The sequence below is a fragment of the Mesoplodon densirostris genome, chromosome 3 (assembly GCF_025265405.1).
Source record: "Mesoplodon densirostris isolate mMesDen1 chromosome 3, mMesDen1 primary haplotype, whole genome shotgun sequence".
Classification (NCBI taxonomy): domain Eukaryota; kingdom Metazoa; phylum Chordata; class Mammalia; order Artiodactyla; family Ziphiidae; genus Mesoplodon; species Mesoplodon densirostris.
In genome coordinates this window covers 45,189,751-45,204,814 of record NC_082663.1, presented here as the reverse complement: position 1 = coordinate 45,204,814, position 15,064 = coordinate 45,189,751, and the positions used below count along the sequence as shown (strand labels likewise).

Sequence of the window (15,064 nt, the reverse complement as noted above, 5' to 3'; positions counted from 1 at the left end):
AGCAGTCTTGGATATTCCAGCTTCTGCAGATGCCATGGGGAGCAGACATAAGCCACTCCTCCTGAGCCCTGCCCAATTTGTAGATTCATGAGCTAATAAATGATCCTGTTTTGAGAAGCTAATTTAAAGGTTTGTCCACATAAAGCCAATAAATACTATTGAGAATTTGGGGCTTTACTGTAAAAAGTTTTTACTTAAAATTGACTTTCTGAAGTATTTATATGCTTTAACCACCTCAGATGTGAGGAAAACCAAATCTCCCCTTGTGGTCACTATATCTCAGTCATTTTGCCATTCACTCATTTGTTCAAGGTTAGAATGTTTAACTTGCTTTCTGCCAGTGGACGTCTGTCTGTCTCTCTCAGAGGATTAGCACCTATCTTTTTGTAAGTCTCTTTGATGTCTGGCTCAATACAGAAGACACCTACATTCTCATCTATGCTTCTGCATTCAATCTGCTGTGATACAGTGTTTTGATTAAAGTACATGAAGAAAATCTGGCCTCACACAGATATGTATTTGGAAAATCCTTTTCAAATAATGATGAATATTCTTCTTTGATACTACATCAAAGGAGTGGTTTCCGTAAAGGAGGCTGTAATGTGGAATCTGAAACCACATAAACAAATTTTTCCTACTGTTACATTAAAATCTAGATGGTTTATTTTATATACTTGGAATGGATCATTTACTAAAGAATGATTTTGTTTCATCATTCACTGGTCATATGGAAAATTCTGGTTCACTAAGTTATGCAGATCTTCTAAAAGTTCATACATTTCATTGTGCAATATACAAAAAAAAAATCACATTTGATAATATCACTGGCCTATAGAAAAGTCTAAGTATTGGGAAGCTTTCAAGCTTACAGTGGTGGATATGAGTTTTCCAAAACTCTTAATTTTTGCTTGAAATCTCAAATTTTACCACTAGTGAAGAAACGTATCAGTTGTTTTCCTTGAAGTGAGTCTTACTTAATTTTTCTTAAGGGAAATGTTTACCAAATACCCAAGTGAAGAATACAGTTTCTACTGTCATAGCTTTAATTCAGGCAAATTCACCAGCAGTTTTACCCACCACTGTAAATGTCAATGCAGTAAAAGAGGCAAATAACATCTCAGTTTTATTACAAAATTAATTTTGACCTAATGGATCCACAGGAAGCATCTCAGGGCAGGTTCCCCCAAGCAAGGGTCTGCGGGCCATACTTTGGGAATTGTTGCTCTAATAGACGGCTAGCCAATCTTTTCCGTGTTATAAATAAGTTTAAAGATTGTAGAAACTTAACATATTTGCTAAAACATTAACTTACAGGCACCGGGGAAACTTTTTTTCTCCTTACTCCTGGAGATTCAGATTTCACTGTGCGGCCTGATGGGGAGCTGCCAGGGGAAGGACTGCGTCGGCCTTTGGGAGCTGAGGAAGCAGCGCTTGCCTGGCCCTCTCCTTGAGACTCAGCTGCCAAGGTATTAATTTCAGATCCATCTCCTTTAATAGGGATTGGTTTTACCACCTAAATTAAAATGCCAATATTTTTATTAGTTAAAAAATAAAAAAATAAGTAAATTTGAACATCAGACTAAGGCATGAGCTCAGTGAGTGTTTTATTATGCAGTATTATACAAACACAACAGACAATATATCAGCTTCCTTTATTATTACTTTAAGCCATAAATGAAGACTATTTTTTACCCATACAGATTTTAGTCATTTAGGCTTTATCAACTAAATGTTGATAATACATAATACATTTTAAAATGTTGTCATACATGATTTTAGAAGATTTGGAATTAAGATCCTTAGATCCTACCTTAGAGATAAAACATCAAAATAAAATTGGAAAAATTGCTTTTCTTTTTTAAGTACAATGTAAATCTCTAATTAAAGGATTTTAGATACTGACATTAGAGGGCAGTATTGCTTTAAGCATTACCTCTCCCACTCAACCAAAGGGACTAGTTCTTAGAACAGTTTAAGTTGCTTAATGAGAACAGTTTTAGCTATGTTTTGTTCAAGTGTCTAGAAAATATCAAGGCAAATAAAACCACTGCATTTAAAATGAAGAAGGAAAAAAAGCTTACAAGAGGATCTATTTATGCTTAATTTTTCATTTCCTCTTATGCTTTCTTCCTTATTAGCAGGTAACCCACAGTCACTCACCACAGGGCCTCTCCTGTTTCTCCTTTCCAGCCATTCGTGCTTCCAGGCTGGCATACAGGTTGCCTTCAGTTTCTCCCTGATCATTCGTTCTTCTGGGCGATCGTCCATCTTGTGCAACCCCTTGAGAGTTTCTTTATTCTCCATCTCACGCCTAAAATGGAAGGAGAATGAGATTTATATATGAAAAAAAATTTCCAAGAACAATACGGTTCTATTTCATACTTTCAATGGACATGTAACTAAAAAGATAACTGCTAAAACCCCCAAATGATTTAAGCAAGATATGAAAATATCATTGTGAATCACATTATATTGTTGAAATTATAACATGGATAGTGCTGAATGTTGCCTGATAACATGAGTTTAATAATATTAGCCTTTAAAAAGAAAGGTTCTGGGCTTCCCTGGTGGCGCAGTGGTTAAGAATCCACCTGCCAATGCAGGGGACACGGGTTCGAGCCCTGGTCCAGGAACATCCCACATGCCGCAGAGCAACTAATCCCGTGTGCCACAACTACTGAGCCTGCACTCTAGAGCCCGCGAACCACAACTACTGAGCCTGCATGCTACAACTACTGAAGCCCGTGCGCCTAGAGCCCGTGCTCTGAAACAAGCACCACAATGAGAAGCCCACACACCACAACGAAGAGTAGCCCCCGCTCACCACAACTAGAGAAAGCCTGCACACAGCAATGAAGACCCAACACAACCATAAATAAATAAATTTATTTTAAAAAAAAGAAAGGTTCTATTTAGAAGGTGCAGGCTTACTAGTAATATTAATGCAGACCTTTGTTTCTAGGTAGTTAATAAAAAGCATCCTAAGACATTAAGCACTGCATTAACAAATACATTCATGAAAACTGCAGTTTCTAATTACACCATTCTAACATACTCAAGTATATAACAGACAAATATTTAGAAGAGTATTTCACTACTATTTATCCCAGGAATTCCAACAATTTAAGTCAATATAGATAAAATCTGGTAGATATGCTCATTTGCTGAAATCAGCTAAATATTTAATAAGCTAGGTGAAACCTAACCACATCTTCTGTGATCCCACAATATTTTTTCAACACCTCAATGATTAAATTTGTTTTCTCAGAACATGATATAGTACTTGGGGTACTCCATATATAAATAGTAAAAATGACCTGGTACAAACGTTTTGACCTTTACTCCATAATATATTGTGGAGTTACCATAATAAAATAACCTGCAGGTTGGTAACTTTTGAGAACTATTTCTACAAAGCCTAATAGGTAAAACATCCACTAACTTCAAAATACACTCATATCCATACATGGATATATGCAACACACAATATATACAGGCATGGGTTTTAAAACTGGTTCATAAGGAAAGAGTTAAAGCAACTGCATTCTGGGAGAAGTAACAATTTTAAAAATACTAAGCTAACTTCAGTAACTATTTTGGAAATTCTGTAAAGCTACAGAATAGTTATTTTTTTACACTGATAGGAAAAGGAAATACTCAAGGAAATACCAGAGATGATAACTGCAAGCTTACCAAAAAGTCAAATTTAAACTCCTCTAGGAATTTTCCAGCTAATCATAACTATAAAGCAGTAGTATTTGAAAAGAACCAGCCAAAAAAAAAAAAAAACAACTCAAAGAGCAAGACAAAAAAAACCTACTTAAAACTAAATATGCACTAGAAAGGAAATAACAGTTAACTGGTTTTACTTAAGCATCAACACTGTGAGGGGAGTGAAAACCAGTATGTTTAAATACCTCTGTGCCAGAGACTGGCCTAGATATTTTTAGTAATGCAAAGAACACTAACATTTGAAACTTGCAAAGGGGCATTAAGACCGTATAGTAAAATATTTCCACCACGGAGGTACAAAAACTGTCACAAAGAAAGGTAATATGGGAGGAAGGGAGGGAAGGAGGGAGGAAGTTGATTTTATTATTTACTTATAAGTGTTTGGCTGTTTTTCCTTCCCTAAATATATCATGAAGTGTAAATGTTAGGGGTGGGTCAGAGGAAAAGGGAGGGACGAGAGGCTAAGGAAGGGAGGGAGGAAAGGGAAGGGGAAAAGTAAGGGAGAGGGAAAGAAGGCGGGGAGGGGAGAGAGAGAGAAATACTCTCTCAAAACTTCATCCTGCTCAGTCAATACTTACCCAGGGAAGCTCAGATTTATAGGCAATCAAATTCATAGGCTGACCGCACACTACAAATTCACTTACAACTCTGGTTTGAAAAGCACTTTCCCCCCTGTAACAATGTTGCAAGGCATGGCTTAGGTTCCCAGGCTAGTAAGTCCCATTGTAGAACTGCAGTGCATTTTTACACCAGATGGTGCAGCACTCCCTGACAAAGATGCTTATCTTCCCCTGGTCCTAGATGTCTCTCCTCCCCCAGATTTGTTTTATGAGCATCTCTTCTCAATTCTGTATTTTCAGTGTCTTTTCCCTAGTACCCGCTCAAACACACAGAGAACTCTCCTTATCTAAACAAATCTTCCTGGATGATGTGGCTTCCTTAAAGTCAGTATGATTTTCCTCTTTCCTTTCCACTTGTTTTCAAAATACTATCATCTTTCAAACCAATTTCTTATTATAAATAATAGAGGATAAACATACTAGCAGCTCAACTTCTGCACACATCTAAGATTATTTCTTTAGAATAAATGCCCTGAAATGGAATTGCTGGGTCCAAATGTACACAAAATTAAGACTTCAGGTAATACTGACAAATTATTTTCAAGAAAACAGATCTTCCATTCAAAACACCCAGGCCAAGTTGCCAACTTAGTTGGTCTGAACTAGCAACAGCTTCTTCACTTTGAATCTTACTCCAATCCAGGCTTCACAGAGCAGCCAAGGTTACCTCCCCCATCAAAACCCTCTCTGGTGGCTTCCCCCTGGGCTTAGACTAAAATCCAGAATTATGGCCTGTGAGGCCCTGCATCATCCAGTCTTACCTCAACTGAAGTCACCCAGACCGCCCACCCCCTTCTGCTGTTTCTTTCACTGCCTGGCTCCAACATCTTTCCTGCTCGGGTTTTTTGCTCAGGCTGTTTCTTACTTGTCTACTTTTTACCTTGTTCATTTCTACCCTCTCTTTGGCTTTTCTTCAACTCCTTACAGACCTTCACAATCTCAAATTAGGAATCTCGAGTTCCACTCTTTCACAGCTCTGTGCTTTTGCTTTAAAGCGCTCATTGCAATTTGCAAACCTATAAACCACCACAATCCCCAAAATGTAAGCTCCACAAAGGGAGGGAACAGTGAGTGTTTCATCCATGGCTATACAACCAACATCTAACAATGTCTGGCTTACAATAGGTATTAAAACAAATATTAAATGAATGATCATTTACTAACATCTTTGGCAGCTCTAAGGATCTTCCTAGTTTTAAAATTTAATGATTACTCATGTTAATCTTTTTACAGTTCTGTATTTAATTAAGACTCAGTTTGTAACTTAGATCTTATTCAGTAGAACAATTTTTGTTGTCCCTAAATTGATCTGCAAATATAAACCTAAGTGTTTTTTCTAATGTCTTCATAAGTAATAACTATATATCATTAATTCTAAAATGTGTATTTTTTCACATTAAAAAAAAAAATTACCCTGCCTAAGGCAGCTAGGACCGGACCCTCAGCGTGTCCTCCTGGAGCCCCGGCTCTGCCGAGCCTGCCAAGGGGGCCCCTGGTCCCGGGCCCCATTGCGACCTCCTCCACTAAACTTGTATAAACTTTCCTTTCTTAGTTCAACTTTCCCATGCCTGTGCCTCACATTTTAATATCTCTGAAATCTGAATGCCTTTTAGAATCAAATGCTGTTATAATTTAATGGACAGGGTTTTAAAAATTTCTTCATGGTATAGAAAATAATGGTACAATTTATAACCAATGGAATCTTAGATTCAATGAAATACACAGTAAATTCTATTCTACTTGCCAGGAAAAAAAAAATCATACCTACTTAGCTTCATTTATCTCTGAAACGAAAACCAAACTGGGAAGAAAAACAAGTTTTTCTTACATACTTACCGTTTTGTTATAACCTTAACATATAGTCTTCACAGATCAGACATAAACAGGGTTTTTATTTTTACCAGCTATGTGTGTATGTCTGCATGTATATAGCAGTGATTAGTCATCTTATCCAATTAATATCATAGCTATAGCAGGAAAGTTGTTTTGTTTTTTTTTAAACACAAACTAATCTAAACAGATAGTTGCAAAATCACTGTGAGATTAGAGGGCCTCTAATCCATTTTGGTTAAACATGAATAAGAGAGTTATTCTTGCCCTATCTAGTACCTAGAACCATACTTCTTATTTTAACTAAAATAGTAGCTTGTATATTTGACTTTTGAGCAAAACAAACATATATATTTTGAGAAACTACTTTGAAGACCTAATAAAATTGTATTCAGATTAACTATGAGAAACTTAACATTGTTACAGATTAAGCTTTATCCTCCTTCCCTATTTATTTAGAAAACATGAGGTTTCTTGCTTTTTTTGGTTTCTAAACATCCCTCAGAATGAATCTGTGATTGACCTAGAGCTTCAAAAAGCCTTTTCCCCCTGAGGTTAGGTTTCTAGTTTAGACTCTTTCTAGACGTACAGAATTTACCTGCTATAAAACGAGATGCTTCAATGGCCCCTTCTCAATGAAGCCACTCAGTCCTGCCTTTATCTGACCCACTGTGGTACCAGCCATTGTTGATTAGACTGCCACTCTTGTAGCTCTCCCCCACCTGTTTTCTAGGAGATGATTTTTCCCTAGTTCTGTTTCTCACACTCTGACTAACCTCACTGGTATCATATACTAGACCCTCTTCCTGGAACCCCTTAAATGCCAGCCATTGCCCTCTTCTCACAGCACTAAAATACTCTCTTCTTAAGCACACCAAGATATTTCACATCTCTCTTGTCTTTGCAGAAGATTTATATCCTGCAAGGAATACGCCTTTTGTCATCTCATATGCCTTCAGTAAAGAATTTCCTACCACCATTCTACAGCAGTTAGCCATTCCCTCCCCGTGTGCTAGTATTAATTATCATACAGCATAAACTCAAGTATTTGTTTAAATATCTGCTTCCCTCACCACACTGGGAGCTCTTCTGGGACAGGCTGCCACATCTTATTCATTCTTCTATCATCAGTGCCAAATGTCCTGGACAGGCCACGAAAGGCACCCTACAAGAAGCCAGAGGGCCTATCCAGCCATAGCCAATTCCTCTTCCCAGGGTGGTGTCTGACACCCGGGGCACCATGCTTTATATATTTGAACCCATCCTGCAGTCCACAGCTGGCTGGTGTAAGAATGTGCCCTGATCCAAACACCCTCTACACTGGATGGTGCTATACATCTTAACCAGACCTCCTCTCTATGGAAGTTTGAGTACAAGATACATGGAGAGTGTTATGGCAGGAAGAATGGCATCAAAATAGAGAAGAGCCAAGTAGTAAATAGGAGCAATGAGCCAGAAATAAGGCAGAAGAGAGAGAAATTAGTCAGAGGGAAGACGTAGTTAGAGACAGGGAGAAGGGAATAAGCAATAAACATAAGAGTTGTACCTGGGTCCCCTGTCCATGATGTCAGCCAGCTGGAGCTACTTTTACACATACCTCCCCAGGTGGTGAATCACCGTGTCCTCCAGAGGCCACATGTATGTGCAGAAACTTCACGGGTCCTTTATTTTGCACTGAAATAAACCCTAACATGTCTCTCTTCCCTGCAACCCCGAAGAGCCGGATGAAAACACGAACTCAGCACATTCCCTGGCACACAAAGGACATTCGATAAACACTGAAAAACGGAATCCTACAAGTTTACTATAATTTCTTTAAGGTATTTCTTAAATGGTTCATCTTTAGCATGAAAATATAATGTTAGGCAACAACTAGTGATCGGAGAAGTAACTGCCAGACTTATGTCATAACAGAAAAAGTGAATGTTATGTGTCAGGCAAGGTGTTAGGTGCTTTACGAGTATTAACTCATTTCATCTTCCCGACAACCCTATCAGGTCTTTACCATCTGAGGTCTGGAGAGGCTGGGTTACAAGCCCAGGGTCACACAGTTTTAAGTGGTAGGAAGAGGCTTCAAACCCCACTCGATCTGACTCTGAAGCCTGTGCTCTTCACTGGTCTAGCAGGTCACTGTCAAATCTGATTTTGTTTTTACAGCGAGTCAGCATCAGTCAGCATCTAAGTTGATATCTACTTGATCAGGATTCAAAGAAGTTTAAACAAGTTTTTTAAATGGTGACTTTCGTTATAAGAATTAAAGAAGCACATTAATTTTATTCATTAGTAGAGTACGTCACTGTAATAGGAGTAACAAAGACTATAATGATTATATGAAACCTTTCTGGAAATTAATGGGGTTTAACCTTAGTATACATAAAGATTTCCAGAACAGTTTAGATTATGGATAACTTTATTTAGAGAGAATCTCAATTCTCTCAGTGTCCAAGCAATCTCAAAGAATCCTGGAAAATGCACTGAATTATTTGGGACAGGCACAGTTCAGAGCCACCCAACTGAGGTCTGCTTGGGAAGTTATCTTAGCAGCAGGAATCCACATACTAAAACCCACAAGCTTTGTTACCAAGAGGAGAGAGAGCAGGGAGGAACCATCTCCCAAAACAAAACTAGACCACTCTGGGACCCTTAAAATTTAAGCTGCCAGGCCAAAGGCAAGAGAAGGAATGACTTCGGAAAGGATGACGAGAATGTGGTGAAGCATAAAGGCTAACAGAGGCTAACCATCCCTTACCATCGACAGGGCACTGTGCTAACAGTGGGTCATCTCAGTCAGTTCTCATGAGAATGGGACTCAACTATCCCACTGGCAGATAAGAAAAAGGGCAGGGAGGTTATGTGTCCAAGGTGATAAAGTCTGTGAAAAATACCGGATTTAACTCAGATATGAATGATTTCCAGGGCAAAAGCAAACTTAGTATTTACAAGTGCTTAAAATTCATACACCTAGATCTGAGGCCAAAAAATCTGTATCTCAGTGGTGGAACAACTCTGTTTTTCCTTAAGATAATTTCTCCAGAGATATATTGTCATTGGCAACTGTTGGCCTTTTCCCTCTTCTGAGCAAGAAGGATTAGATAAAATCATTGGTAAGGCCAACCCTTCCATCATTATGTAATGCAACATTTACAACATGTCTAATTTTACATAAGAAATAATATATAAAAGTGGCTCACATTATGAAAATTAGTCCCCAGAAGATTTCATTCCAGGTTGTGCTCTGTAATGTTTGGCCCTAAGAACTAAAGATGGCACAACTCCTATTTATTTATACCAAGAAACAGGCAACTACTTTTTTATCCCTCAATACAGAGTAAATATCCTCTCTTTAGCACAACAAAGGACTTTTGATTTCTTAATATGGGTATGGCCATGGTATAATCAGTTTTATAATATGTTGAATCTCTATCAGAAATCTTCATCAGGGTGAGAAAAACTATTTCTAGTATTGTGTGCAAACCTTCCTATTTAGTCCTTTGAAGGATACAGGCACAGAATTTCATCCTCAAAAATCTCATGTTCTGGTTAACTACATCAAAAGTTAAATAATATGGAGGTCAAATAACAAAGATGATAATATAGCTTACTATCAACAATGATTACAAGCAGCTTAACACCACCTTAGTTATTCTGATTGATTCATATTTATAAATTATTCTAAATTGTCTTGCACATACTAAAAATCAACTTATATCAAGGATTCCTTTCTATTAAAATATCACCCCATTTGAGTTTTAAGATTATAATTATTCTCCACTAAAAATTACAGAATTCTGAAAAGTAGAACATGGTATAGAGTCGTGATAAGTATGTTTGAAATTAACCAAAATTAAACCAAAAAAATTAGCGGATAATCATACTGCAAATACTCGCTCTCTAGCTGACCTAGGTCAGCCTAGACAAGGAAAGTGCAAGTTCTTTGGGGGCAGGTCCTTTCCCCTGGCATGTCCTGCAGCCACAAACAAAGCACCCAGAGCAACAGATGCCACGGACTTGATAAGCAACCAATGATTTGGAGTCAGAGCAGCTCGTTATCACTTCAAATCTACAAACATCTGGGAGGACCTCCCTGGTGGTGCAGTAGTTAAGAATCCGCCTGCCAATGCAGAGGACATGGGTTCAAGCCCTGGTCCGGGAAGATCCCATATGCCACGAAGCAACTAAGCCCGTGCGCCACAACTACTGAGCCTGCGCTCTAGAGCCTGCGAGCCACAGCTACTGAGCCCATGTGCCTAGAGCCTGTGCTCCACAACAAGAGAAGCCACCACAATGAGAAGCCCGCGCACCGCAATGAAGAGTAGCCCATGCTCGCCACAACTAGAAAAAGCCCGTGGGCAGCAACGAAGACCCAACCCAGACAAAAAATAAATAAATTTAAAAACAAACAAAAAACTCATCAGGAGGAAAAGATAATTCAGACAGCTCAAACATACGGCATATTCAGGCGGGAAGTAGTTATGTAGAGACAATCAAGTATATGCAATGACTATTAAAATTGATAAGAAATTTAAAGAAAATTAAAGGAAATAAGATGAATCAAGTCAGTAATCAAGTTAGGTTAGTAAGGAAGTGAATATCCTAGAAGATTTAGCAATTTGAAATAAAAAATATTATTTTTAAAAAAGTAGTCAAGGAGAAAAACCAGAGAAGGTGAGGGCAGGTGTCTCTTCAAGTGAACACCCCTCATGTGTGGGCATAAAAGAAAACAAATCAGACTAAAGTGAAACCAACACGTCAGTTCTATAATGTCTTATGATTCAAGTTCAATAAAATTCACTGACTTGTCACAAATTATGAGCTGAAATTTGATGGCAATATTTATGCAGACAAGTGAAAATTGTAAAAATAGAACTGGACAGAAATGAGTTTTGTGATTTTGTAAGATTCATTGTGTCACAAAATATATGAATATCTTAGTGACAGAAAAACTGAATGCAGTTCTGTTACCAATGATAAACAAAACAAATGGACTGAAAAGTTGCTAGTTGTCCCTGGAACGGTTATTACTTAAACTAAATATTTTACAAAAATACTTTATTTACTCATCAAAGTAATCACTTCTGTAACAAAATTTCTAAGTACTACTATTCTTCTACCCATCTTCCTATGGGATAAGATTCACACTATTCTTTTCTTCTCACTCATGAACTCAAGAAAATCTACAGGTGTAATGTAAACTATTTTTTAAGAGTCACTGTTTACAGGGGGAGTTTAAGACCAATATGGTTGCATTTCTCATTTGTTCCTTTCCAATAAAAACCCATGAAAGCTTCAAATACTTTTTACTCTGTAAGCCTGTATTCTTTTAACATTCAGTGCTAAAAATTCCACTGTTTATTCCTTCCTTTGTTGTGTCCTTGATAACTGACAAAGAACCTTTAGAAACCTTTGGGGAAAAAAATGGGACGTATGAACATCCTCTTCTTTAATTGTTGAATATAGATCATGGGACGTATGAACATCTTCTTTTCAGCTGAATATAGATCAGTAAGCAAGGAAAAGGATGCTAGTTTTTTTACAGTATTTGGCTAAATGTATATTTGCTTTCAAGAACTCCCCTTTCATGCTACTTGACAAACCTAGGGTTGGGAATGTGTACAAGACAACTGATGCATACGTGTAAGTGAGCTTTTATACTACATTACAGAAGTATATCGGAACTCCCTACACTACTACTACTGGGGCAGTTTTCAGAAAAGCAATGTGTGCTGTCCTCCATCTAAGGGCACTGGTACATAATCCATGGCACAAAGCAGGTATTCCAGGGGGAAAAGATGGCTGCTCCTTCACCATTTTGGTTTTCATCAAAAAGCTCCCAAGTCAGTGTTATGGGGGGCTCTGATGTATGTTGTTTTTCTTTGGAACCTTCTCCAATGGGTGTGTGATTACATTTTTACTAAGTCAATTATCTTGAAAGAAATGTGGCAGCTTCAGTTTGAATATTCTAAAAGATCAAATGAACAAAACTAATAATTGCAAAAGTGGTACGTTACTGCACATTTTCCCTCCCACAGTTTAAGAAAAGTGGTTTAAAGTTACAAAGGTAACATTTTGAGTACCTTCTGTGTTAATAAAAACCCTTGGACTGTTTTAACATTCCCAGATTAACGGATGAGAAGGCATATAGTGCTGAAGGAGAGCACAAAGCCCTCTTACAGCCTCTTTGCTAGGAGAATGATTTCTTTCAAACCCCGTGGAACAGCTAGAGCTAGCACTATTTCTGCAGTACTTCCTCCTAGCTGGTGGAAAGGCATGTTAACTGGGATGCTCAGAATGAGGAAGAAGGACTTCCTGACAAATGTAGCTTTTCTTCTCTATGCTTTTAATGCTAGAAAACCACTCTGTTCAATGAATGTTGGCATGCCTACTACGTGTAAGCTCTGGGCTAGGCAACAGAGATACAAATACAAAGTGGGATAAAGAAAAGTAAGACAGGATCTCTATCCCTCTAGGCGCTTAGTCTAGCAGAACAGAGAAAACAGATGCCAACCCTGCTATAATAGAAGTATTTTAATATATCATAAATAGTTGCAAGGATGGAGTGGATCTCCATCTTAATTTTATCTAGGAGAGTCCTAGAAAGATCTACAGAGGAGGTGATGCCTGAATAATATTTAATGAAAGAACAGGACTGGCAGGCTTGGAGCCAATGAAGGCTGAAAGATTTTCTTGACAAAAGAAACAGCTCTGGTGAAAATAATGTTCTATAGAATATTAAACAGTTTATGATTCTGCTGTTTAGGAAACACTAGATAAAATAAACACATTCATTTAAAGACCTATGTGCATCATATTTTTCCAAGAGGGAAAAAAAGAAGGTAACACAGTATTCCTTGCACTTATTTGGCACAGAAGTCCTTTAAGCAAAACATCTTTGACAGAGTTGTGGTCCTTAGAATATACTGTGAGAAATCTGTATGGGATCATCTCTATATCCTTTCTGGCTCAAATGAGTCAATAGGTCTAAGAAGAAAAATCCAGAGAAGAAACTAACACCAGCTGTTTTAATGACTTAATATAAGGCTTCACGAGCTATCATAAAATTCAGCAATTGTCTTTAGTGCAACTAAGCCTCCAAGAATCAAAATATGTGGGAAAAAGATGATCTGACAGCCGGCTTGAGATGAGTAAATTCACCTGGTACAAACTCATCTTAAGAGAAGTGGATGTCAGACATACAGAAGTGGCCCAATCTAACCACTAGCAGAGGCCAGAGTTTGTCACTAACATTTGCCCCAGGCCCAGTCTGCTCACTCTCTGCCAAGGACTTAGGTCCGGGGTGAAGACAAAGAAGGTATCAGCCAAAAAAACAGAAACAAAGCCAAAACCCCCTGATAAGCCATTTGCTCTAAATATCTCTATATGCCTAGGGGAAAGCCCCAGAATCTGAAATAAAAAAGGGGCCTGGGGCACGGTCCTCACTTCACTGCAAACCCCTGGAGCTCCGGCGCAGTGGAAGCACTCGTGTGTCTTCAGCACTGATGACAGCACTCCTGGCAGTGACTGGGGGGAAGCAGATCCGGGCAGACGCAGCATCAGTGCTCAGCAGAGGCAGTGAGACCAGTGTGGCTGAACGAGGCGAGGGCGGTGGCCGAGGAGGCAGAGCTGTCCAGAGGTGGCTACGGGGAACTGACCAGATTCGTTCACTAGTCCTGCCAGGCCCACACTGGGGAGTGTAGAAAGGACGGCGGTGGGGTTTGTTAGGGGCGTTGATGGGGCAGTAGCCACCCAAACCAGTAAAATCTTGGTTGTATACATAGCAAATTCAAAAGGGCTTCTTATTCAACAGAAATGACACAACTTGAAGGACATGTTCCTAGGATAGGGTACATAGAGAAGTCATACCACAAGCATCATCAAGGCGTATGGCATGGTGATCAGTGGCATGAGCTCTGGAGCTAGAATGCCTGAGTTAAAATCCAAGGTCTGACACCTACTAGCTGTATGGCTTTGGCCCAAGTTATTTAACCTCTCTGTACCTCAATTCCTCACTGTAAAAAGGATAATAATACCTACCGGGGCTTCCCTGGTGGCGCAGTGGTTGAGAGTCCGCCTGCCGATGCAGGGGACACGGGTTCGTGCACCGGTCCGGGAAGATCCCACATGCCGCGGAGTGGCTAGGCCCGTGAGCCATGGCCGCTGAGCCTGCGCGTCCGGGGCCTGTGCTCCGCAACGGGAGAGGCCACAACAGTGAGAGGCCCGCATACAGCAAAAATAATAATAATAATAATAATAATAATACCTACCATATAGAGTGGCTACTAGGATTAAATAAGTTTATAGGTAAAGTGATTAAAAGGAAGTTCACCTCCCTAATTTTCTTCCATTAATTTCTTTTTTCTGTAAAATGGAGATAATAGCCAATATTTATGATGTACTTCCTACGTGCCTTTCACTGTTTTAAGCCCTTAGCATATAGTTCTCATCTCACAGTTTTAAAATGAATGAACATGGATGAAGCACTTAAAATAGTGCCAAGTATATGGTAAGCACACAATAAATGCAACTACTACAACTATTACTATGATCATTACTTATGATCTGCTACTCTTTATGGAGCACCTCCTCTGTACTGGGTATCATGCTAGGTGCTATCCTTACAGGGGCTCCAACTCTCACAGAGGCTACGATGTAAGTAAGACACATTGTCTCCCTTGTGCAGACAAAGAAACTCTTACAGAAAGATAAGTAACTTGACTAAGGATCCACAGTAAGTGGGAATTCTTTGTTTCAAAACCAGGTCTCTGGCTTCAAAGCCCTGTGCTCTTCCTTCTAGTCTATGTTACACATAATTTCTTTTAACAATATGTTAGTTGAAAAACAGATGAAAATAGCAAAATACAACTATTTTTTTCTAGTTTCAGGAG

At 38.8% G+C, this 15,064-nt stretch overlaps 1 protein-coding gene across 2 annotated transcripts in view; it reads right to left on the bottom strand.

The window, feature by feature from the left end:
- MAP3K1 (mitogen-activated protein kinase kinase kinase 1) overlaps positions 1–15,064 on the bottom strand; it is a 78,327-nt gene that overhangs the window by 34,989 nt on the left and 28,274 nt on the right. For both annotated transcript variants that reach the window (XM_060092901.1, XM_060092902.1), the window contains 2 exons: positions 2,161–2,311; positions 1,313–1,513 (listed from right to left, as the gene is read on the bottom strand). In XM_060092901.1, coding sequence (XP_059948884.1) covers positions 1,313–1,513; positions 2,161–2,311 — 352 coding nt within the window. The remainder of the gene's footprint in view (positions 1–1,312; positions 1,514–2,160; positions 2,312–15,064) is intronic.